We start from the raw sequence: 26,006 nt of genomic DNA, 5'->3' as shown, positions 1-26,006 counted from the left end.
CTGATCTGAACCACGTGAGATTCTCGGCCTACCGAACTGCCATGAAGATACGGCGGCTGCAGAAAGCCCTCTGCTGTAAGACACACACGCACGCTTGCGCACACACACACACACACACACACACACACACACACACACACACACACACACACACACACACACACACACACACACACACACACACAAATATGTCCACCCTGCTATGCTCTCTGGAGCAAATAAACCAACTTGCAACACAATCGATATGTGCAATGATTTATAACGCGAGCCGAGCAGGCGGCCGGGGAGCTTTGGCAGGGATCACGCAGCTGCATACATACACTGACTACACGTCGCGCACCGCGTACGCTTCCTCGGGCTTTAGCAGCCAGCCAGCGACCCAGATTATTAGCAGAGCTGGACTGGCCATCTGGCATAGCAGACATTTCCCGCTGGGCCCTGCAGCCTTGTGGGCCCCTATTTTCAGAAATGTAAAAAAAGGGGGTGTGGGGCCCAAAACGAGGGTGTGGGCCCCACCGTTGAGTCAGTTCTGCTCCGCTAATTATGAGGGGGGCCCTTTAAGCCAAAAGTGCCCGGCCCCTATTTCTCTAATTATGAGGGGGAGGGGGGCTTTAAGCTAAAAGTGCCCTGGCCCTATTTCTCCCCCTGTCCAGCCCTGATTATTAGCATGAGGCATGAGGAGGAGGACGCTTACACTATATTCCTCGTAGCAGAATAAAAATATGAAGAGCTATTTGGCACGTAATTAAGAGGAGCTGGCTCCATTAGGCATGGTGGTGAGCTCTTGCAAATCACTACAGCGAGGCGAGCGAAAAACAACTCAGTCATCACCCTCGGTGGTGAGGTTGTTCACACCACAGAGAGAGAGAGAGAGAGAGAGAGAGAGAGAGAGAGAGAGAGAGAGAGAGAGAGAGAGAGAGAGAGAGAGAGAGAGAGCGAGAGAGGAGAAACCGAATGTCTGTGGGGGCTCGCAGGCGAAGCACAAAGCAACAGTGCTGCAGATCTGGCTTGTTGAGCTTCTTATATTGCTGAATAATTATAAAAAAACATCCTTTTACATAATTACTCTGCAATACAGTTGGAGAATTACATTAGCCATTAAAGGAAGTCAGGTAGTATGGAATACACTTTTTTGTGTGTTTTGAATACTTAGAGTTCTTCATTGTGTTTGATACTCTGTGTTAGCTACTATGTCTACAGCCAATGAGTAGACAATGTGTTAGCGAGCGAGAGATCAAATTGGACAGGTCAAAACAAGTCAAATTTACTTAGAATGGCATGGTGTGATAATAAAACATGTCCATGACTTTTCCATTCTCAGCGTCACTCCAGTAACCCTAAAAAAGCTTCCACAGCATAACGTGCCCCCCCCCCCCCAATATATCTCTCCAAACACTTTTATACCCATGAGCCTCTCCTCCAAATCTCTATGCACCCTTTACCCTCTAAATCCTCCCCATTCAAAGCCATTATTCAGCAGCGTCTCCCTTTAGCTCCTGTCAATGATCTTTTAAAAATATATATATATTTAGGGCTTTTTTGCCTGTATTTTTGACAGGACAGTGGAGGAGAGACAGGAAATGAGTGGGTAGAGAAAGGTGGGGAAGGATCGGCAAAAGACCTAGACCAAAATCGAACTCGGGTTGACAGTGTAGTTACCCAGTGCCCTACCGTTGGGCCACGACAGGGCCACCGTCAAGGATATTTGAAGTCAGTAGTCGGCAGCTGGACCCAGTGATCCGGAGCCCTGTCACAGACATTTCCGGAATTCCAGTCGAGACATCCAAACAGGACTTTTTAATTAGTGAACACCGGGAACCCGGCGAGGAAATGAGGATTCATCCATTCAACCTTCTTCTCCCCCCCCCCTCCACACACACACACACTCAGCCACCATCAGCACTGGGGCCTCCTGATTGGGTTATGCTCGGATAGCTTTCATTAATATGCGTTGAGTGAATGTCATTAAGGGAAGGTCCCTGAGGAGGTGGGGAAAAGTAGAGGAAATGAGGTTTTGTGGCGAATTAAAGGTAATGTGTGTGTGTGTGTGTGTGTGTGTGTGTGTGTGTGTGTGTGTGTGTGTGTGTGTGTGTGTGTGTGTGTGTGTGTGTGTGTGTGTGTGTGTCTGTCTGTCTGTCTGTCTGTCTGTGTGTGCGTGTGTGTGTGTGTGCGCGCGCGTGTGTGTGTGTGTTCGCTTCCTTCCTTGCTTGCTTGCAGTGGACCTGCTAGACCTGTGCATAGCCCAGAGTGTGTTTGATCAGCACCAGCTGACCCAGAACGCTGAGCTGCTGGAGATAGGTGATGTGGTGGGCTGCCTGGCCTCCATCTACAGCAGGCTGCAGCAGAGGCACCCTGACCTGGTCAACACCCCCCTCTGTGTGGACATGTGCCTCAACTGGATCCTCAACGTCTATGACACGTATGTACCTCTATGTGTGCTCTGTCTTACCATGTGAAGGGCTGGATACATACTGGCTGCATACATACACTGACTACACGTTGCGCACCGCAGCCAGCCAGCGACCCAGATTATTAGCAGAGCTGGACTGGCCATCTGGCATAGCACGCATTTCCTGGTGGGCCCTGCACCCTCGTTTGCCCCTATTTTCAGACATGTTAAAAAAATACATATATTTTTTTTCATTTTTTGTATACATTTCTGAAAATAGGGGCCCACGAGGGTTAGGGGCCCACTGGTGATTCAGTTCAGTGCTGCTAATTATGAGGGGCCCCTTTAAGCCAAAAGTGCCTGGGCCCTATTTTTCCCCCAGTCCAGCCCTGATGCTCTCCGTCTTACCATGTATAACTCAGCCAACCTGCCGGGCAAAGAATGAGGTCTGCTTTGAGGGTTTGGCTATCCAGGCAATGATGGGCAAAATGGATTTATTACTTTACAATCTAGTGCCACAATTGCAAATGACCTAGTTTTACAGTACCTGTCCAATTCAACCAGGTGATCATTCAACCAGCCAATCACCTGGCTGAACTGGACAGGTAAAACCAAGTCATTTGGAATATGTGGAACTGCATTATAAACTAATGAATCCATTTTGCCCATCACTGTATCCAGGTTAGTCTTGAGCAACAACAACTTGATTGGCTTTTAATATCCATATTCATTCACTTGCTTCTGATATAAGTCCTCCTAATCAAAATATGCTGCCCAATATACGTGATGAAATCCTGGATACACTGCACACTCAAAAAGTTCCCCAGTGTGTCATCATCATTAGATGCACAGTGAAGTATATAATTAAGACACACACACACACTCTACACACAACCCGTCCCACTACACCACATGCACACATAATATACCTACAGTATGTCTTTGGTTCTAGAGTAATGGCTTCATCTCGCTCCTCTGCCAAATGCTACGGTGTTCAACTTGTTGCGCGTGAGTTATGCGTGCTCTCCCTGTCTGTGCCTTGCATTTAAAGGGCACCTTGATAAAAAGATGTTCCGAAGGATAAGCCCGATTATCATAAAAGAAGATGAAGTGCCCGTTTAAGAAAAGATTTGGATGGTTTCATGGGGGTCATTTCTTTTTCTTTTCCACGGCAGGGGGAGAAGCGGAAAGGTGCGGGCGCTGTCCGTGAAGATTGGCCTTCTCTCGCTATCCAAAGGACATTTGGAGGATAAGTACAGATGTATGCTCTATCATAATGAAATCATTACAATTCAGAACATGTCAGCTTGGTTTTGCATGGTGGCGAAAAACCAATAGATAAACAATGATATAGAAATATACAGATGTTCCGCTTAGAAAATGTAAACAATTTAATGTATTTCTTAGACTCAGACTCATGTACCAGAATGTCCTTTAATATTGCACATGCTCTCTGTGCTCTAACAAATAGCCTGTGTGTTGTTTGTGCATTTCTCTCGATTGAGAGTCTATTCAGAATATAATCAAACTGGTTGTACATCTTTGAATTTAAATCAGTGTTCAAATGCCACATTTAGCTTAAATGTGTTTCCATCACCACGGAAATGAGCTTTTTATGCTCCTGTCCAATTCCAACAATTGCCTCAGTCCATTCACAAGAGTGGCATTGCGTGTCCAATCATATAAAAAAATGTCCATAACTATAGAGGAACAACTCAGACAGCGCAGTTCAGTTTGCCTCCAGCCATGCATGGTAACAACAAGCATATTCTTTTTTAGACCACCATCATTCCCTTTGGACAAATGGGGTACTTTAGTTTGCATATTTCTTTACGGCTTCAGCATCTTGACAAGTCAAGAGAATTTTGATGTTCCCAGTTGTGTCCAGGCAAGACAGCTTTCAGCATAAGTGTACCTATAGGGAGGGCAACTGTTAAAAGTGTAGTCTTTTATTCATCTACGGACCTGTGGAGTCATACCAGCGCATCAAGACAGTGTCCTCACAAATGATGTGGGATCATTTTCCACCCCAGTTGTTTCATTTCCTCCCATATAAACACATATTCTGTACACAGACTGCAAGATCACAAAGATAGTTTTTGTTACATTGTTTGGGTACACAAATACTATACTAATAGCGTTTGGAAGACTTTGCCAAATGATGAGAGACACTGCAGGTTTTTTTAGTCATTATTTTCGTAATGGTGCACATCAACAGCCCATCTGTCAAGCGCACACAGATCTACTGTGGGAATCAGGTGTTTGCAATAGTTTTCAAGCTCCCCCGCATATGGTCTTAGAACTGTAATATCAGAGTTTCCAGGAGTTATTCAGTCTCTCTGGTAATATTGTTAGTTTCTCGTCTAATCTCCCAGTTAGCCTGTCTCATACCTGAAGGCAGACATCGCTTTTAGAAATGCAGCAGTTGACTCCTCATGGTCTGCTGTCATCCTGAAAAAAACTCTCATAAAACCTAGGTGCCACAGAAGCAGGCACGTGCACTCCAATATGGCCGGTGTCACTGCCTCAGCAGTCATCCAGACAAGAGATGCAATAAATGGAAATAATTCTAACAATACAGATTTTTTCAAGATTTTTCCATTCAAGCATGTGTGTTTTAACTTCCATTTCTGCAAATTTCAGCTAATCAAACTTGTTGTTTTAAGACATTTTAAGAGAAGGGCTGTAATTTGGCTGGTTGTAAATACAGTGTAATATACTGTACACACGGTTTGTGCCTTCTTAGTCATATTTTGAATGGTCTTTGAATAGAATAGAATAGAATAGAATAGAATAGAATAGAATAGAATAGAATAGAATATACTTTATTGTCATGCCAGCAGGAAAATTGCCTTTGGTTTGTGGACATTTATCATAGGAGAAAAATGTCATAATGTTATTTTGCTGTCCTTTGGCATATTCATTTACCACAGTTATCTTATCTTTATCTCATCTTATGGATATTCTTTGTTTGGTAATGAAATGCATTTTAGCACCTTTCTTGATGCTAGTACAGGTACAGTAGGTGTCATTGTCAGTCTACCTGCAGTTGTGGTGGATCATGTGCCTCACCTCTGCAACTCTCACCTCTGGCCTTGCCTCCCTACACCCACCCCTTACCCCTAATACCGCCCTCCAGACCTCTTCTGTCAGGTGGTTCCCCCGGGGGAGTATCAGTAGTAACAGTAACAGGACCTGTTGTGGTGGATGGATGGATGTGCCTCTCACCTCTACACCTTTCCCCTCTGTCATTCCCTCCCTACACCCACCCCCTTACCTTCCCCCTTCCCCCTCCAGACCTCTTCTGTCAGGTGGTTCCCCCGGGGGAGTGCTGTGAGCACCTGGGGCTGGCCCTCCTCCTCAGCGCCTCCCTGCAGATTCCCCAGCAGCTGGGAGAGGCCTCCGCCTTCGGAGAGGGCATCGTGGAGCCCAGCGTACGCAGCTGTCTCCAGCTGGTAAGACGTCACACCAAACACCGCCTCCACACAGGAAAAGAAAATTGTGGTGTTAATATTAAAGAGTAAACTCGTATCACTCAAAATAGAGTAGTTACAACACTGTGGAGAGTCAAACACTGTAAAAATGATATCAGTGATAAGTCATGACTTATGTAGTTAATTTATCATCCTACACACGGCAATGGCAACAGCATAGTTTTACTTGAAATTTCATGTTGACCAGTTGCCTCAGGATTCCAAGTTAATTTAAATCTTTATTGTAAGTTGTATGAAAGCGAAAGCTAAAGGAGTTGTGTGTGTTGTTTGAACACAAAGCTGCAATTCAAAGCTTCACACAACTTACAATAAGGATTTAAACTAACCTGGAATTCTGAGGCAGCTGGTATTTTTGACAGTCTCTGTAACACCACCTCCACCTCCGCCTCCTCTGATGCCCTCCAAACAAGGAATGAATATGAATCAAATCTTCAGCCGTTCACAATACACTTACGTTAAATGGAATAAAGTAATTGAACTCATCACGGACGAGTTAATATTTCAGACACAGGCAGAGCCTCCAGCTGTTAAGAGGCCTGAGACCTCTCTGATACTCTAAGATTCACATTCAAGGCAAGACACGCGAGGGATGAATTAGAAGAATGTTCACTTATTCAGTCACTCCAAAGACTGTAGATGTAAGCAACTGGAGTTTGAATGTGTTTCACCCCTCATTCCAATGAGCTGCTTCAGATACTCTCTGACTCCTATGAGACATGGGATAATCTAGAAATTGACAGGCGTTCCCTACACTTACTAGCTTGGCAAGCCAGACTGTAACATGAAATGCAGTGGCGTGCTCAGACATTTTGGGAGGCAGGTACTGAAGAGAAGTTTGTGTGGAATGTACGACGGCCTTACTAGGCTTTAGAGGCTATACAGTATATTATATCTGGGTATCATTGTCACATGCTTTTGATCGTGAAGCATTTGTAGATTATCATTTCCACATGTACATTGTTTCGGTCTACTGACCTTCTTCAAGCAATTCAAGGTTTGAATTGCTTGAAGAAGGTCAGTAGACCGAAACGTTGCATTAAACCATGCAAATGTGAACAGTGTGCGGGAGCTTTCTTTGCTTTAACGTTGGTGACCCAGGGGTTCCACTCCTACGCACCTGACCAAGGAGGTGTGTAAGAATTCTTCACTTACACATGTACATTGTGGCAAAAAAGAACTAGGCCAGGCTGCAAGGCAAAAACATACTCTACACGTAGGGTTGGTTTAGTTTACCATGCTATGCATTTACACAATGAAACGTACAAAAGAATTGCGCTCACCACTACTTTATGTTGTGCACTTTGTACAGTAGTGAATGAATGAGTATGCCAGACACAAGATCAGTCTCCAAGCAGGTAACAGAGTTGAGGCCCATGGCATGACACACAGGACTGAACTGGAAATCTTCTCTCATTCGTTGCACAGTGAATGAACTAGGAAAGAGCAAAATAATGGAACTCATTGCCTACGCAACAGTAAACTTATAGAGTATTTACGACACTATGTAGAGTGAAATCTGCAGGTGGCCAGTACAATATCAACTCTACAACTCTTCATTTTTTTACACGATATTGAGAAGAATTAACGCTGAAAATGTTACACTGACCAAAGAGTAAAATGAACACTATTTTATAGTGAGACGAAATGCAGTGAAGGAGAGAACATTTTAGACACAGCCACACATTCTGAAGCTGCTATTCAAATAGCCTGGCTTGTGAAGCTGCTATTCAGGGCTACAGATTTGTTCTGGCCATTTCCTATATACATGCATCATCTCAGCAAGACTGTGCCGTTAGGTGCGAGAGTAAATCTTTGAAATCACTTTGATTCTAATCAACAGAACTCTACATCCAGGTAGAGAAGTAAATCTTTGAAATTCACTCAGTATTCACAGAACAGGAACCAGGTCATTTGGAATAATGTGGTAACTCTGTGGTGCACATAAATTTGAGTGTCCAATATACAGCTTACAATGTACACACAATGAATATTTCTCGTCTATAGAGACAATCCTGGGACAGATGTACTGTACAGGCGATCTCACTTTGAGTAGAAATTCATTTATGCGTTCTCTTCTCTCCCCGGGGTAAATCCTTAGTGATATTACAACTGTCTGTAGTTGAGTTCATATCACGGCTGTGGAGGGTTTCAACCCTTCAGGAGGTTCAGATTACATTATTCATAATTGAGAAACTGGAAGGAGAGAGGGAAAAAAAAAGATGCCTACAGTACTTGGAAGAACTGGAGATCAAGAAATTGTACCTTGTCCCAGGGTAAAGGCTTAATAATGCAATGGAGAGAAAAAAAAGTTGGTGAAAAAAAGAGATTCTCCATCCAGGTTGAGAGTACGTATTCTCTTGTGCTAGATAAAGTGCACATATTGGGCCACATGTCATATGCGGTCACAGGTCTATTTCCGAGCAATTTTGCTGCCATTATTTCCTTCGGGGTGTTACTAGAGAGTCAGGGGCCTCTCGCTTTGGTCTTAAAGAAATGGCTGACGCCTGGTCGAGAGTAGGAGAGTCAATATTTTTTTCTGGTGACTTTAAACTGCGGTGAAAGATGAAAAAAGGATGCAAGTATAACCCTGTGGGAGGAGTGGTGGTCGACCTTCGCCTCGCCCGTCATAATCTCCTGCTCCCTCCCTCTCTCTTCAGGACTTGTTTACAGGGCTGGACTGGCCATCTGGTATAGCGGACATTTCCCGGTGGGCCCCGCACCTTAGTGGGCCCCTATTTTCAGAAATGTAAAAAAATAAAAAATATACATATATTTTTACATTTCTGAAAATAGGAGCCCATGACTGTTCGGTGCCCACCAGTGAATCAGTTTTGTGCCGGAAATTATGAGGGGCCCCTTTAAGCCAAAAGTGCCCGGGAGAGTAGACTTTTTTTCTTTCCGGTGACTTTAAACTGCGGTGAAAGATGAAAAAAGGATGCAAGTATAACCCTGTGGGAGGAGTGGTGGTCGGCGGTGGCCTCGCCCGTCATAATCTCCTGCTCCCTCTCTCTTCAGGACTTGTTTACACACCTCCTCGCAGCCCAGTGTGGAGTCACATCCACTTTGGGAGCACAACGAATCCCAGTGATTTATCCATCACCCCCTCTGCCGTAATGTTTAGTGATGAAGTGCCGGTGACAGACAGCACCCCGGTGGCTACAGCGGAATATTTATACATCTAGACAACTGTGCTTTATGTCACGTCTTTCTTGTCTTCCTTCCACTACCGTTCTCTCTCTCTCTCTCTCTCTCTCTCTCTCTCTCTCTCTCTCTCTCCTTTACCCAATTCTGTCTGTCTCCTTCTGTCTCCTCTGTGTCCCAATTTTCTCTTCCATCTATCTTTCTCTGCCATTTCTTTCTCTCTCCTTCCCCCTTTCTCTCTCCCAATTCTTCTTTCAATCTCTCTCTGTATTTCCCTCTCTGTCTTTCTGTCTTTCTCTCTCTCTCTCTCTCCGTCCCCACACCTCTGTCTGTGTTTTACTCTCCCCACACTTCCCCATGCCTCATTCCATTTAATGTTGCATATAATGAAAGCGGTGCCTCCTGATAGCCAAGCTCTTTATAGCCCGCTGGTAATTGATCCATAACTGAAGTAGCAGTTTTAATGCAGTTTTAGGAGAGCGGGAATGACCTGCGTCAGGGTGATAGAGTGCGGGGTTCAAATGAGCGCTAGCTAACCTCCTTCTTCACAAGGTTGCTGAGGTGGTGGCAGGGGCGCTGATAAAAATGTTGGGCCCCATGAAAGATTAAAATTTTGGGCCTCCAAAATGACAAATTATGTTATCAGCATCCTGCCAGGGACCTGTCCGAGCTGTTGGGCCCTTAGAATCTGTAACACCTTATCCCCCCTTGCGGCACCCATGGGTGGTGGCATACAGCTTAGGCCTACAGAGTCAGGACAAAAAAAATGAAGGCTGATATTTTGGTTTGGGACAATAGTCGCACTGTAAAGCTGTGCGCCATCAAATGTTGCTTTGCCACCGCCAATGTGAAAGCTTGTGAAAGCTTTCGTTATGCCTTTTTTGATATGTGTAATTTTTCGCCTTTAATTTCAGACAGGACAGTGAAGAGCGACAGGAAGCAAATGTGGAGAGAGAGACGGGGTAGGGATGGCAAATGACCCAGGCTGGATTCGAACCCTGGGTGCAACCCTTGAGCATGCAAGCCCAAATGTGTGTGGGGGGGCTTAGCGCGCTGCGCCACAGCACCCCCCAGCTATCGTTATTCCATTTCACTGGGCTCCTCAAATTTCCCTGTAGAGGTGCTCTTTGAGCGTTTGCCAGACTGTGCGTGTGTGCGTGACATGAGGGAGGCGATCAGGCTTCTGCCAATCTGGGTTTTGTCAGAAAAGGTTAATTGCAGCCATGCTTGCAAATAATGACTCGCCAGTGGGAACAACCTGAGCCGGTGCGTGTTCCAGGACTGGGCTGGGGCCACAAACCGCTCCGGGCATTTTTGGCATAGACCAGCCCCTCACCCCCACCCCCATACTACAATTATGATGGGCTCAGTCCACTGTTTATTAGGGATGCACCGATAGGCCACCCCATCTAAATTGTGGGCCAGTCTCAAAGGGAAAATAAAATCAAACAAAAACAAACAACAACAAAATAAAAGCATCAGCCCCTGAGAACAGTCAGCCCACCGGGAAAATGCCCTGTATGACAGATGGCCAGTCCAGCCCTGGGTGTGTGTTCTCTCCCTCTGATTGACAATGAAGGTGAGACGAACGCAGACAAACAGTCAAACACCCCAGTGAAATGCCACAGGACACAATGCAGCTTCAACGGTCTGAGGAATTTCCCTCTCACCACTCACTGTTGCCGTGCTCCAGATTGGTGTGTATATACAGGCCTAGCAACAGGCGAACAAACAAACAAATGTCAATGTCATTTGTCAATTAAATAACATCAGTGTTTGTAAATGTAGTCTGGCTGGTGGCAACCTTGTCGAAAGCAGCATTAGTCAGTGAATTATGTGCACTCCATGGGATGTGTTGGAGTAGCCTAATGTCTTTGAATGATGCCTGTTAAACCAAAGCTATAATACTGATCTACTAGGTTGACCTACTTGAAACTACTAAAAGGTGATTTATTATTTATTAAGGCCTACTTTAAGGCTAACTTAGATTAGATAGATTAGATTAGATACAACTTTATTGCCTGTTACACATGAAACAGAAAATGGTCTTTGGCGTGGCTCCAGTCATTCTCACAGACAGGCAAGACCTGACAAAACAGGACAAAACAAGACAAGACAATACATGCATGCTGAGGCTGGATAGCTGGTCATTGTTCATCTTTTGTTGAGTAGGGCTACAGCTGAGGGGATGAAGGATTTGTTTTTGTGCACTAGTGGAACATTGAAACGTCGACCTGATGGAAGCAGTTGGAAGGAGTGATGGAGGCGGTGAGAGGGGGCCTCTATTGTCTTTTTTCCACTGCCGATTTTCTGGCAGACCTACAGCTCATGCCTATTCGAAAATCAAAACGTGACGGCCGAGTCACGCTTTGTCGAGCTGTAGGCCTACCAGAAAACTGGCAGAGAAAAGAGGAATTAGATCAGAAGAGTTAGTTTAGGAGTGCTTCCTGGACTCTGAAAAAGTTTGGTTGAGGGGCTCTTTGGATAGGGAAAAACTGAAGATGCAAAACTGAAGAAAATCCAAGGCACTCTCCTTTTGAAAAAGTTAAAAAGCATTTATTGAGGCTCCCTGAAGAAGGCATGACTGCCGAAATGCTTTGGGGTCTTTTGAATGTCTAATATGGCAAAGCGATCACAATAAAGGCTTTTAAACTTTTTCAAAATGAGAGTGCCTAAGATTTTCTTCAGTTTTGCATCAGCAGGCATTAGATCAGGTTGGCTTTCCTGATCACTGCACCACTGTAAAGCTCAGATAGGGAGGGTTGAGGCGAGCCAGTAATTTTGATGCCTGGTTCGCTATGCGTGAAAGTTTGCTCTTTTTGTCTAATGCCAATTACGTTGTACCAGGGGGATATATTGAATGTAAGGACTGATTATATGATAGAACGGTAGACTAGGGTCAGAATGCCCTTGCTGACTTGAAATGTTCTGAGTTTCCTGAGTAGGTGAACTTAAGGCAAGCATTTATAAATGTGCATTTATTTGCCGCAAAGGGCCGCACGGCACCATAACTACACCACATAACGGGTCGTTTTAATGAGGTAATTAATGGGGATTGTGTTGGTTGGCACTGGTACTCGCGTGAGGTATACCAAGGCCTTTAAACTACCTTCATGGTAGACTATACAGTACATGGTGTGCAGTGGATATTTTCAGCTCGGTAGCCGAGTGAACTTGCGATCAACATCATCTGCTGTTTAGCAGCCTACAGTACTAATTAAATTATGGGACCACCACACAGGCAGGACATGATGCAAAGATGACTCAACCATCTGCACAACAAGTCAGACAGCACATCTACACAACAGCACTCAGGGAGAGAGGTCAAGGCCATTATGAGGCGGTCAAGCCCCAGCCTATAGCGTGTTTTGTGGTGTATAGTGTGTGGGGGGTTACCTGGACGGCTTAGAAGCGAATTCCTGGCTGCATCTTTTGTCAGCAACATGAATGGAAGAAATAGGGACTGGAGGGTTTTTCAGTCTGGTTCAATCAGTGTGTGTGTGTGTGTGTGTGTGTGTGTGTGTGTGTGTGTGTGTGTGTGTGTGTGTCTGTGTGTCTGTGTGTGTGTCTGTGTGTGTCTGTGTGTGTGTGTGTGTGTGTGTGTGTGTCTGTGTCTGTGCCTGTGTGTGTCTGTGTCTGTGTGTTGTTTCTCTGCCCACATAATGTTATCGCAAAAGCAGCTACTGGTCTGAGCTGAAGTGCTCCATACTAAGAGATTGGCTATGTGGCATCTCCAGTCTGCATCGTAATCTGGATGTTGGATTACTTGTTCATTGTCTTTAACATTGTGTAAGATGAAGACGATAGTTCTCCTTTTGATCGCTGGGCTGATTATCTTCCTATTTTTATATAGAGCAAAGAACCACCATCTCTCGGCCCTACTTAATCTGATTGTCTAGGTAGGTCTGAATGCTGGGGGAAAAACCACCAACATTGTGGGATAGATTTACGCAATATGACACGAGTGGGACTGAGGTTGGTGTGGGATAAAGTTCCTCCTCTTCATGTTGTTGCAAGCGGTTTTCAGCAAGTCGTGTGCTGGGTAAGACAGTTGTGGGCAGCTGTGGCCCAATGGTTTGGGACTTGGTCATGGAATGGAAGGTTGCAGGTTTGAATCCCATCATCATCATGGTTGAATACCTTTGAGCAAGGCAACGTGCCCTAACCAAAGATAATCTTGTAAACCACCTCTGACCAAACTCCACATTACTCCAAGGACTGCATGACCTTGTAACTAAATAATGAAATCGCTTAGTCACTTTGGATAAAAGTGTCAGCTAAGAGTAATGTAATGTGTACTTTTGATGGAAAGACCTCATTTGGATTACCTGGTGTTTTGACTGAGATTGCTTTGATTCTTCTTCCTCTACCTTTGATAAGGAACCACCATACTGTATTTCTAGGGATCGTCATATCCTATATCAGTGATTCTCAAACTGTTGGCCGGAGCCCACTGGTTGGTCCTGAAGGTATTTCAAGTGGGCCTTGAAATCATTTACTAAAAATCTAAATAATGCAGTATTTGTGTGTTGCTGTTGACTATTTATTGGGTCAGAGGTGGGCCCCATCTTTTGTGAAAATTTCAAATGAGTCCCAAGCTGGAAAAGGTTGGGAATCCCTGTCCTATACTAAGAAACTGTAGATCGCTTGGATCAAAGTGTCAACTACAACTAAGTGTTATGATGTCATGTCATGTAATGTACGTAATGTGCACTGTGCAGGTGGGCAGTGATGGCGAGATCGACCTGGAGCAGTTTGTGGACTGGATGCAGCTGGAGCCTCAGGCGATGGTGTGGCTCCCTGTGCTCCATCGGGTGGTGTCCGCCGAGAGTGCCCGCCACCAGGCACGCTGCAACATCTGCAGGGAGTGTCCCATGCTGGGATTCAGGTACAGTAGACCTAACTGTTCGTTCAGACTAAAGGTCTTTGCACACCAACCGCGAATTTTCGCAACGATTTTTCGCTGGACAAGTTCTATTTTTGGAACTCTGTATTTTCAATGAGTGCTTGCAAACTGGAGATCAATGCAGTTACCTGGTGTTTTGACTGAGATGGCCTTGATTCCTCTTCCCCTACCTTTGATGAGAAACCACCACATTGCTAGTATCCGACCTATACTAAGAAACTGTAAGTCGGTTGGATGAAAGTGTCAACTGAGTGTAATGATGTCATGTCATGTAATATGATGTGCACTGGGCCACCAGGCGCGCTGCCACATCTGCAGGGAATGCCCCATGCTGGGATTCAGGTACAGTACTGTAGGCCTGACTTTACATTCAGTTGAAGGAGAAGATTGTGGAAAACGTGCAGGGCAAAGGTTGGACTGTAGTTTTCGGAGTGAGGAGTCTGCACACATAAAATCCTTTACGCTCTTTTTTTATTATTATATCATGACAGGATTACGTTTCGAATTCAACAGTCTTCATCAGAGTAATCCAGCCATGACATGAGAAAAAAAAAATGGATTTTAAGTGTGCGGACTCCTCACTCTGAAAATAACTATGCCAACAGACCAAACACGATCAATGCGAACAGTTAGCCGAAGTCATTGAAGAAACTTCACCATGAATTTGCTGTATTTGCTCTCTGTGTGATATCGGCATGTTTCATTTAGCTAATCACAGAACATCTCCGGCTTGTCATACGGAGGCATTTATGAACACTGAATTCCAGTAGTTTTTTTGTCAAGCAGCATCATAGCTCATTAGCAGAGAGAATAGAGGAAGAATCTTACAATCTCTGTCATTAAGATGAAGACTTTTGACTTGAAACTTGCTCTGGTCACCCAGTTTGCTTTGCCCTCAGTGACTTAGCTTTGGTCACCCATTTACAAACTCTCCATAGAGAAACAATTCTGGGGTGCGTTTCCGCAATGTTAGCTTTGAACTACAGATGTACTTTGTAGTTATCTACTTACTTCAAGGCGAAATCCGTGCATTTCTCGAAACCTTACTATTCCCACAGTAAGCCAAAAGTAGTGCGGCTACTTTCCTAAGTCCACACCGCTACTTACTTTCTTGGCATTGCAGTGCGTGACCAAAGAAGCAACAAGAGATAAGCATGATTGCTGAGTCATGATTCAGCTGTTTCCTCCTAAATTCAGTGCGTGAAGTAGAAAGCAATAGTGTACAACCACCACCAGCACGTTTGATTGGATGTCACGACACCGTGACTCCGCTGTTTCCTCCACAACACACCTTGTAATTTCTTTGTGAAAAAACACGGCCGTGGCATTACAATCTAACACCGTCCGCACCAATAATGCAGTATTATCTGCATGCCGATTGGATTTCGTTTCATTCCGAGGTGTAATTTGTAAAATATTTGGACAATAAAGTTGTGGTTACTCCCAGAAAATCGCCTGTTGAACTGTCATATCCCTAAAAAAATTTCGTGCGGATTTCATTACATAGCCTAGTGGTATTCACACTTGCATCCCAATGGGAAAACAGAAGCCACGCCGGTTCGAATCCACATGGTTGCAGTGCCACAATTTTGGAAATATCTGGCAGAAATAGATCATTTATGTTGTGCATTACCAACACACACGTGCAGCCAAGGGAAAATGTGTTACACTGTAGGGTCCAAAACACGATTTCACGAGTTGTTGTCAACATGCTGCACACTGGTTTCGAACCCGCGTGGCTCGCGTCTTCCCATTGATAGGCAAGCGTAAATACCCCTAGGCTATGAAATGAAATTCGCGTTAAAAATGTTTAAGTACTTCACACGTAAGCCAGTGCATGTCCAGGAGTAACCAATACTTTCTTATCTAAATATTTCACAAATTACACATCGAAATGAGACGCAATTCAATCGGTATACAGCTAAAAGTATATTATAAGTGTGGGATTCGTCAGATTCCAAGGATATGACTTTTTTTTTTCACGAACAAATGACATGACGTGAATTTGTGTTCTGAACACTCTCGCAGCTGTATCATCACTTTGTGTGCATGTCGATTGATTTTCATCGCTTTTGCACCACAGGATTAAAAGATATTGACACATTTGTGGTCAAATATGTACTACAAGTTTAGCTAATGGGTGGAGTCACACTCTGAAGTAGACTAGCGCTGTGTGTTACTTGGGGTGGCTGAGGTGATGTCTGGACTCAATGGATCTACTCAAGCTGTACTTCAACTTCACTGTCGAGATACGGATAGGAGGCGCCTCACTTTCAAAGTCACCACTACTTCAGAGTGCACATTACTCCAAGCAGTAGTTACTTCGTGTGCTAACGTTCGAGACACAGGAGTTAGCAACTTTTATAGTATCTACTCTGCAAAGTTGCTACTTCGCCTTTGAGAAATCTACCCCTGGTCTGAATTAGAGCTGCACAATATTGAAAATGTATCGATCATATCGCGATATCAAGAGCGGCGATATGCGTATCGCGAAAATGAATTAATTATCGCTAACAAGTAAAACACTTCTGGGTAGTCCAATCACCAGCTGAATGTCAACAAATGCGCAAGAAGTCCACCATGACCAAAGCCATGACCCCCACACGGACTGACAAATTAGTGACAAGAAAAACACTCGGCTATATTTCTAAATATCATTTAAGTATCGTTATCGAGGTATTGCTGTTATCGGGTATCGTATTTCTTTCAGCAGCCCTAGTCTGAATGTACAATGTAATTACTGTTGCATAACGCAGCCTGGTTGAACAGCTCACATACCACGTTAAGACAAGTCCCAACATGTACTGCATCTGTTTTAGACAGCATGACACAGATCTGATCACTTGGCACTTTTAGGCATTTGTTCAGTGACCCAACAGGAATTGGAAGGTGCTTCAATGGCAAACCAGGCTTGGTTAACTTTTTGGAATTTGTGATAAATCCGCTAGTGAAAGAGCTCATTCTGGACAGCTTGAATTCACTACATTCACTGCAGACTTGCATCTGTATAATGCCCAGGTAATTTATTACCTTAATTTAGGTAATTCAGTAGAGTTTCATTGATTAATGACATAATCATAGAAGCTTTACCTGCCAGAATGAACTCTGACCAAGTGGTTTGTGGACAGAACAGTTGTCTTCTCCTACACAGTACAGTCTGTGCAAAAGAGTTGATGCTTAAGACTTTAATAAGAATCATTCCACACTTGTAGCAAAAAAACCCGAAAGTTAGAGTAAAACAACAGATTTCTCAGAATTGTATTTATTTATTTATGTTATAGCAAACTGAATTATCTTATATGTGCGGAGGATTTAGGACATCAAACCAGGTTATTGTCATTTTGTCCTGTGGGCAGGAAGATGTCTCAGTACATTAACTCTAATGGAAAGTAGGCCCACGAAAGCACATTTGTCACGTAGAGAGGCGAATAAGTCCACTTGCTCAAATGATGTTCACAGCTGAATCAAGGGTAATGGAGCTCTCGGTAGTTCTGCCAGGAAAGACTCAAATAGCGCGCATCACGCCCTCGTCCAATCAGTGGCCAACCCCATGTTTATAATGACGTTTCTCACTCACCCTTCCTGCTGCTTCAGGTGCCGACGTTCGAGATCTGCTTCGCCAGTTGCCATCGTTTCGTGACCTGAAACCATCGCTATGATGTCTGAGCCGGCTACCGGCGATTTCATAATCGAGGAATCAGAAGACGACAATGTCATCTCTCCCTCTCAATCCCCAACCCCGCGGCGAAGTCCCCGGATTTCGCTTAAAGCACCAAACCTGGCCTCCTGGTCTGCCAACGAACTCCTGGACCTCTTGGAAACTCACAACGTTCCGATAGCTGAAGGCGCGTCGAAAGAAGACCTCCTCCAGCTTGCTACCTCCTTGCCGGTGGACCTACAAACACCCACCGCCGGAGCCCCGACCACCAGCTCTTCAGTAGCCGACCCGACAGCTTCCCAGGCCGGCAAGAAGAGGAAGCGCAAGTCGGTACCCGCTCCAGCCCCAGCCCCAGCCCCAGCCAAGCGTGCGAGGAAGTCAGCTCCCCCTCCACCGATACCGATCGCCAGCCCAGCGGCTGCGTCCAGCGACCATTCTCAGCTCCTCCAAGCGATCCAAACTCTCTCCGAGTCAGTGAAAACCCTAGGCGCTAGAGTCGAGGCCTGCGAGAGTTCCCAGCTCAGACCCGGAAGAGATCCAGCCTCGTTTCCAGCCCTGGTCGATGCCCTCCAAGCTCCTCACCTGCCTCAACCCGGAAGCGCCTCTACAAACAGCGCAGCAGTCGATGCCATCGTCATGCCCCCGACTGCCCCCCTCCCTCCCCCGCGCACCGACAACGTCCCCGCGCCTGCCCCAACCGCTCATCGCTTCTCCCTCGCCACCGCGGCGCCCGCAGCGGTCATGGGTAGGCGTTACCTCCCCCCTCTAATGTCCACCATTTCGGCCAAGATGCGCACAGATATCATACAGGGTAGGGACATCAACCTAGCCGCGCTTCTACTCCCTTCGCCTGTTGCCGACCGCCAGATGTTGGAATGCAAAGATGTCTCTGTCTTCCTGAAAACCTCCGACCCCCGCCTGCTGCGTACACTAACCTTCGGCGAGTTCACCGTTGCATTCAGCGCCTACAGGGATGTGTTGTGCCAGGAGTATCCAGATAGGAGGGAGGAGATGGATCTATACCTGGCCATGATGGCCGAGTTCAACCAACGCTATGGGGGGTCGTTGTTCTACGATTATCACAAGGCTCTCTCCGCTAAATCGGCTTCATTCATCTCCATCTTCAATACGCGTCTGGATTGGGCAGTCCAGGACACCGAGTTGCTCGTCCGGCACTTCGGTGGCCATCGCGCACTGGCCTGCTCCATATGCAGCGCTCTCGGTCACACCGCCGGCTTCTGCCCCAAAATAGTGACCAGAGCCGGCACTCAAGACGCCGGCATAGCCCCCCTACTCCCCTACAGCGACCAGGTGGATAGTCGTGGCCGCCCCTCTTTTAACCATCGAGGCATAGAAATTTGTAATAACTTCAACATGGCCGTGTGCACTTTTAATAATTGTAGATTCTTGCACATCTGCAGCTTCTGCCACGACCCCCACCCGCGGAGCGTATGCCCCCGAAGATTCCGCCCGGCGACCAGGGGAAAGCTCATCCCCAAGAAGGAATGAATAACCATCCATCCACGCCGATCAACGTCCCTCTCCTTGCCCACTACCTGTCCTCCCATCACGACCCTTCCTTCGTGGATTACTTAATCACGGGGCTGTCCCAGGGGTTCCGGGTTGGGGTCGTGTCGCGCCCTTCCTCTCCTTACGTAGCAAAAAACCTGCGCTCAGCCCTATCCGAACCTGAAGTGGTCTCCAACCTATTGAGCAAGGAACTTAATAAAGGATACATTATCGGCCCATTCAAGTCTCCTCCTTTCTCTCTTTTCAGAGTTAATTCCCTCGGGGTCGCTACCCGCCGTTATTCCGGAAAGAAGCGCTTGATTTTTGACATGTCGTCTCCACACTCCGATGCAGTGGCTAGCATTAACGAATGCATCCCCCTGGCCCCATTTTCGCTTTATTACGCATCAGTCGACAATGCTATCCAAATGATCAAAACGGCGGGTCACGGCGCATGGCTGGCAAAGGCTGACATCACTGACGCCTTCAAAACAATGCCAATCCACCCCGCGGATTGGCCGCTGTTCGGGGTTCGCTGGCAGTCCAAATTTTACTTTGCAGTTCGACTAACTTTCGGGTGTAGGAGTAGCCCGCACATCTTTAACTGCCTCTCCGAGGCTTTGTGCTGGATACTCCTCAACGTTTACAAGGTGCCCTTTCTGCTGCACCTACTAGATGATTTCCTGCTGGTCGACTTCCCCTCTCATAGTCAGACAAACGTCTTGGATACCCTAAAAGGGGTATTCAACGACCTAGGAGTGCCGCTATCGGCAGAGAAAACCGTTGGCCCCTCCACTACCGTCGAATTTTTGGGCATCATTCTAGATACCCAAAAAATGCAGGCATCCCTACCACCCGAAAAACTTGAGCGTATCCGAACCGTCATCGTCACTTTTCTCGCCTCTCAGTCAGTCTCTAAACGCGAAGTGCTTTCCCTTCTGGGACACCTAAATTTTGCAATGCGCATTATCCCGCAAGGTCGTTCCTTTATATCTCGCCTGCTGTCTCTGGCACACTCCGTACCTAACCTGAGCGATGACGTACATTTCGATGACGGGGCCAGATCCGACCTGGGCTTCTGGTCCAGGCTATTGCAATCCTGGAACGGTATTTCTTTTTTTTATCATGACATGTCCGAGTCATCTACCTCCCTTGCGCTCTTTACTGACGCTGCCCCGTCTGTTGGCTTCGGGGGCTACTTTCAGGGGCAATGGTTTGCGGACGCATGGCCAGCTGAGTTCCGAACCCTTGCCTCTGGGAGTGCGTCGATCGCCCTATTCGAAATTTACCCGATCGTTGCAGCCAGCGTTCTGTGGGGAAAAGCGTGGTCCCGCAGGCGCATAACTATGCACTGCGACAACGAGGCGGTGGTAGCAATAATTAATAAGGGACGTTCCTCCTGCCCCTTGATCATGCCTCTGCTACGGCGCTTAACTTGGCAGTCCGTGCTGTTTAATTTCATTGTAACCGCTGAACACATTCCTGGCTTGTGTAATGTTGTTGCTGACTCTCTTTCTCGTTTCCGTTTCCAGGAATTCAGACGCCTATGCCCATCCGCGCGCCGGGACCCAATGCCGTGCCCACCGCTTCAGGATTTGGTCCTGGACTGAGCGAGTTACCCTCTACCATGCGCAATTCCATCAGTTACTACATGTCCAAAGGCCTAGCGTCTTCAACCATTAGAGCTTACAGTTCGACTTGGTCACTATTTTCGTTGTTTTGTATCTCTCTCAATCTGGCCGCTCTCCCTATTTCGATTCCCACCGTGTGTGCATTCTTGGTTTTTAATTTCGAGACCAAAAATGTACACGCATCCTCCCTCCGTAGAATGCTCGCAGGCATCCAATTCTATGCTCGCTGCAGTGATCCTAGTTGCCCTAGCCTGTTCTCGCACACCTCTATCCGTCTCCTCTTAAAGGGAATAGCTAAATCAGCACCCAGCACACCCGATGCTCGTTTGCCTATTACCCTAGATATTTTGCACAAACTTATCCTAGCACTCCGTTGCGGCTTATTCTCACCCTACACCAACGCTCTCCTTGAAGCCGTCTTTCTCTCAGCATTTTATGGTTTCCTGCGCCCTGGTGAATTCACCTCTCCATCCTTGGCTTTCGATTCATCGCGGGGTCTGTGCTATGGTGACTTGCTTTTCTATCCTCTCTCCTTTTCTATATTTCTTAAACACTCGAAGACGGACACATCAGGGTCTGGCGTAACGATTAACATTTCACGACTCGGCACCTCTTTCTGTCCTCACGCTGCTATGTTGCGCTACCTCTCCCGGCGACCCCACACTTGTTCTCAGTCACCCCTTTTCCTCATTAGGGAGCGCGCGCCTATGACGAGCGATTGGTTTAGGATTCACTTGGGCTCGGTGGTTAAAAAATGTGGTCTCCCCCAACACGGTTACACGAGCCATTCTTTTCGCATTGGAGCCGCCACTACCGCTGCCGAGAGGGGCATGGCGGATTCCTCCATCAAGCGTTTGGGGAGATGGAAGTCGGCGGCCTTCGAGTCATACATCAGGCCTGATCCCAGATCAGTCCTGAAAGCGCAAATGTCGCTCTCTAGCGCTCAATGAGGTAATCCCCTCGTACTGGCTTACTTTCTATTACTTGGCTTCCATTAGTTCATTCCTCGTTATGCAAAGCTCTCCGTGAGAGCGCACGCTAGTCTGTTCGTCCGTACCTGTCCCATCTCCTGCCATCACCCCTCCGCTGTGAAAAGCCTGCCTAGCCGTGGCAAAGATATCGATAATAATAATTATTATTGTAATTATAGCTATAGGTCTACTAGTTAAAGTTAAATAGTATTCGTAATAGGATAGAATAACTTGTTCGGGCTGCTGCCACCAACCTAGTCAATAATAATAATAATAATGATAATAATAATAATAATAATAATAATAATAATAATAATAATAGTAATAATAATTATTATTATTATAATAATAGGCCTAATAATTGGCCTATAAACTTTAAGATGGGTCTGCCTAGCCGTGGCAACATCAGAATCTATTGCAAGAGAGCTGCCTAGCCGTGGTAAAGACGCGAAATGCAATACCGCTAAGAGAATGCATAGAATGCCTGCATGTCGGCATAGACGATCATAATATCAGTAATGCCTGCCTAGCCGTGGCAATAGTGTCCCCTTGCGTTTCTACTCAAGTGTCTCCGCTGCCTGTTACTAACACGCTACGATTTCAACGCAGCTCTCCAAAAGAGCCCCTGTTTGCGCATACTCCTGCCTACTTTATCCGTCGCAACTCTGGTGGTGGTGAGCTAGAGCGGCACGCACCGCGCGCTCGCATTTTATTTTATTCGAGTGCCATTGGGGCTTGTGCGCCGCCCCTTTCATTCATTCTACTTCTCAATTATTTAGTTTCCCTAGGTGGGTCCCAGTCGTCGCCTACGGTGGGTCTGATGTCCCTTCTCTGATCCATGTTGTCCTTTTGGGGGTGAGTCGCACCCTTCCCAAGGGTTTAATTTAAGGAGGGCGCCTAGTCACTTTATTTTGCCCATTATTTTTTGGGGGTAAAAGATCCTGTCCCTACAGCTCTACGATATCGAAACTGGATCAATCAGCATGACCCGGCCGGCGACTGGGCCTCCGCCAAATAATTAATTAATTGCTAACTTCTTACAATAATCTCTCATTAAAATTGCTTAATTTAATTCCTCTTTGTCTGAGTCTTTTCTGGCTGAAATGGAGCTCGCGGTAGTTCTGCCAGGAAAGACTCAATTAGCGCGCATCACGCCCTCGTCCAATCAGTGGCCAACCCCATGTTTATAATGACGTTTCTCACTCACCCTTCCTGCTGCTTCAGGTGCCGACGTTCGAGATCTCCTCCTCCAACCCCACCACCACCAGTTGGGCCCAGTCTCGCGCCGGGGGGTAAAAGATCCTGTCCCTACAGCTCTACGATATCGAAACTGGATCAATCAGCATGACCCGGCCGGCGACTGGGCCTCCGCCAAATAATTAATTAATTGCTAACTTCTTACAATAATCTCTCATTAAAAGTGCTTAATTTAATTCCTCTTTGTCTGAGTCTTTTCTGGCTGAAATGTAATTCCCCATTTTAGGTTTCCAAAATGGCATACATTTACATATAGTATTGAATTTCATTTGTTATATCATAGGTTGGGGGAAATTGCTCCAATTCTCTGCTTCTTAGGGAAGGTTTTCAGATATGGTTAATGCACAGGGTGTTTTATATTATACTTTATCCTACTTTACATTCTGCCAAGAGTGTGTAAACAATACAGAAGCCGTAAGGTCCTATGGCTCGGAGGCAACATTTGTCAGCACGACACCATAAAATAAGCCGGTGGTGCTGGGGCTGTTTTTTCCCTCCTCTTGGCGACTTTACTTTATAATAACACACATCCATGGCCGTAACTACCATTGAGGACATAGAGGTTATGTCCTCTGTATTTTTTTTCATTCATGTAAAATGTATCTATGATGAAAATCAATTTATGATCAACAATGATAAATTCAGTCTATATACGCCACCCTCATTTATCCTTAAGGCAGTGATTAATGACAACAAACTTAAGAGTTATACTGAAGCGTTTGAAGCATTCTAAATGTACAGTATGCAGTACAGCACGCAGTATTTGTCCACGGTATTTGAAAATGTCTGGTTACGGCCCTGCACACGCCTATATCTTGCAAATACTGTGTTGTGTTTTCCATCTCCACACTGAAGATATCGTAGCCTGAAGCACTTTAACTACGATGTGTGCCAGAGCTGTTTCTTCTCTGGCCGGACAGCAAAGGGCCACAAGCTGACCTACCCCATGGTGGAGTACTGCACTCCGGTAGGTTACCAGCCGAGTCCCAGCACTCATTTGCTCTCTGTCTCTGTTGATGTCTGTGACTGTCTGGTTTTCTTTTTCCTAGTTTTCTTTCTTTCCTTCTTTCTTGTATGTTTTCTTGAGTGGCACTGCTGTCCAGCTGTCACACAAGCTTTGTTTGTTTGTTTGTTTGTTTGCTTCTTTCTTTCTTTCTTTCTTTCTTTCTTTCTTTCTTTCTTTCTTTCTTTCTTTCTTTCTTTCTTTCTTTCTTTCTTTCTTTCTTTCTTTCTTTCTTTCTTTGCCTGTCCTTTTTGTAGGTTACTGCAAGGTATGTGCTGTCTGCCTCTGATTAAATCTGTCTGTTTTTCTTTCTTTCCCTCTTTGTCTTCCTCTTTGCTCTTCGCCGTTCATGCGTCACTGTTAATTGATGATTGTTATTTGGCTTCACAGTAGAGTGTCCTGTCAGTAGCCTCAGGTACAGAACATTTGAAGTGCACCACCAGCATCAGTCCATTCTGGACAGCTGCTTGTTCCCCAAACATTGCAGTCAGGGGCGGATCTAGCCATTTCGGGGCCTTAGGCAAAATATATACATTGGGCCCTCAAAACCAACTATATAGACATGCAATTCTGTGTTTTGGTGCTATTCAAGGGGTTTGTCTCATATAAATCCTTACTTTGCATAACTGACACATTAAGATTAAGCCTGCTTTTTTGCATGTCTACCACGACTGGTTGGGGCCCCTGTGGAGGGCAGATTTGGTCGGGGCCCTAGGCAATTGCCTAGGTTTGCCTAATGGAAAGTCTGCCTCTGATCACAGTCCCCTTTCACAGACTGGCGTTTCCACTGGGCTCAGACAGAGCACACATTAACATTTTAAAATGTTCTCAGACAGAACATTTAAAGCCCTGAAATAGGCAACCACTTGGTGCAAGTCAATCCATGCCGAGGAGAGAACTGTATAGTGTGCCTCAGCCTATTTCCCACAATGGGTCACCCTGGCACCGCACTCCATCCTCCTTTACCCCGGCTAAAAGCTTCTCTTCTCTCTCTTCTCTTCTCTTCTCTTCTCTTCTCTTCTCTTCTCTTCTCTTCTCTTCTCTTCTCTTCTCTTCTCTTCTCTTCTCTTCTCTTCTCTTCTCTTCTCTTCTCTTCTCTTCTGCCTCCCTCCCTGCCTCCCTTGTTTAGACCACCTCTGGAGAGGATGTGCGCGACTTTACCAAAGTGCTGAAGAACAAGTTTCGCTCGAAGAAGTACTTTGCCAAGCACCCGCGCCTCGGCTACCTGCCGGTGCAACTTTTCCTGGAGGAAGACAGCATGGACATGTGAGTGATGATGTGACCAGGCATTATTAACCAAACACCTATGCATGGACATGTGACTGATACGGCCAGCCATTATTAACCAAACACCTATGCATGGACATGTGACTGATACGGCCAGCCATTATTAACCAAACACCTATGCATGGACATGTGACTGTTACAACCAGGCATTATCAACCAAACGCCTACAGTATGCATTAACATGAGCGCTACAATCAGGCATTTTTAACATGAACATGAACATGAACATGTGAGTGATATGGTCTGGCATTATGACACACCTACAGTATGAACTGAACATGTGTGTTACAACTAGGGGTGTAGATAATAATCAATATTGTATCGATGCATCGATCCTACTGCCCAACCGTATCTCACTCAGTAGTATTCACGAAAAAAATAGATTAATTTTCGTGGTGCATTCACGTTATTGCCCGTTTTTCGTGGTAGGGCAACGAAACGCTGCCTATTCACTTGCATTGCCCGACTGTTGCCTAGCGGCCCACTAGTTTGATGCCCTTTCGGTAGCCTACCGTCACATGGTAATCAAACATTTCAAACAAGCAATTTAGGGTTAGGTTTAGGGTCAAGGTTAGGGTTAAGGTTAGGGTTAAGGTTAGGGTTAGGGTTAGGTTTAGGGTTAAGTAGGGTTAAGGTTAGGGTTAGGTTTAGGTTTAGGTTTAGGTTTAGGGGACATAAGGCGTAAGTACCGAAAGGGCGTCGAAATAGTGAGTCCCGAGTGTATCAGCAGTGTTCTGTCAGCACTCCCTCCCCGCCCCTG

At 45.8% G+C, this 26,006-nt stretch overlaps 1 protein-coding gene across 1 annotated transcript in view; it reads left to right on the top strand.

The window, feature by feature from the left end:
• The window catches only part of LOC134469862 (utrophin-like), a 72,512-nt gene extending 47,257 nt beyond the window's left edge, over positions 1 to 25,255 (top strand). Inside the window, exons 10-16 of the mRNA XM_063223891.1 lie at positions 1 to 75; positions 2,218 to 2,419; positions 3,565 to 3,650; positions 5,687 to 5,844; positions 13,746 to 13,912; positions 23,812 to 23,923; positions 25,089 to 25,255. Of these exons, the coding sequence (XP_063079961.1) occupies positions 1 to 75; positions 2,218 to 2,419; positions 3,565 to 3,650; positions 5,687 to 5,844; positions 13,746 to 13,912; positions 23,812 to 23,923; positions 25,089 to 25,229 (941 nt within the window). The 3' untranslated portion in view covers positions 25,230 to 25,255. The remainder of the gene's footprint in view (positions 76 to 2,217; positions 2,420 to 3,564; positions 3,651 to 5,686; positions 5,845 to 13,745; positions 13,913 to 23,811; positions 23,924 to 25,088) is intronic.
• Positions 25,256 to 26,006: the final 751 nt, after the last annotated feature.

The sequence above is a fragment of the Engraulis encrasicolus genome, chromosome 19, assembly GCF_034702125.1.
Source record: "Engraulis encrasicolus isolate BLACKSEA-1 chromosome 19, IST_EnEncr_1.0, whole genome shotgun sequence".
In the NCBI taxonomy this organism is placed as follows: domain Eukaryota; kingdom Metazoa; phylum Chordata; class Actinopteri; order Clupeiformes; family Engraulidae; genus Engraulis; species Engraulis encrasicolus.
The sequence above is the reverse complement of the archived record's forward strand: the minus strand, read 5'-3'. Positions and strand labels throughout refer to the sequence as shown.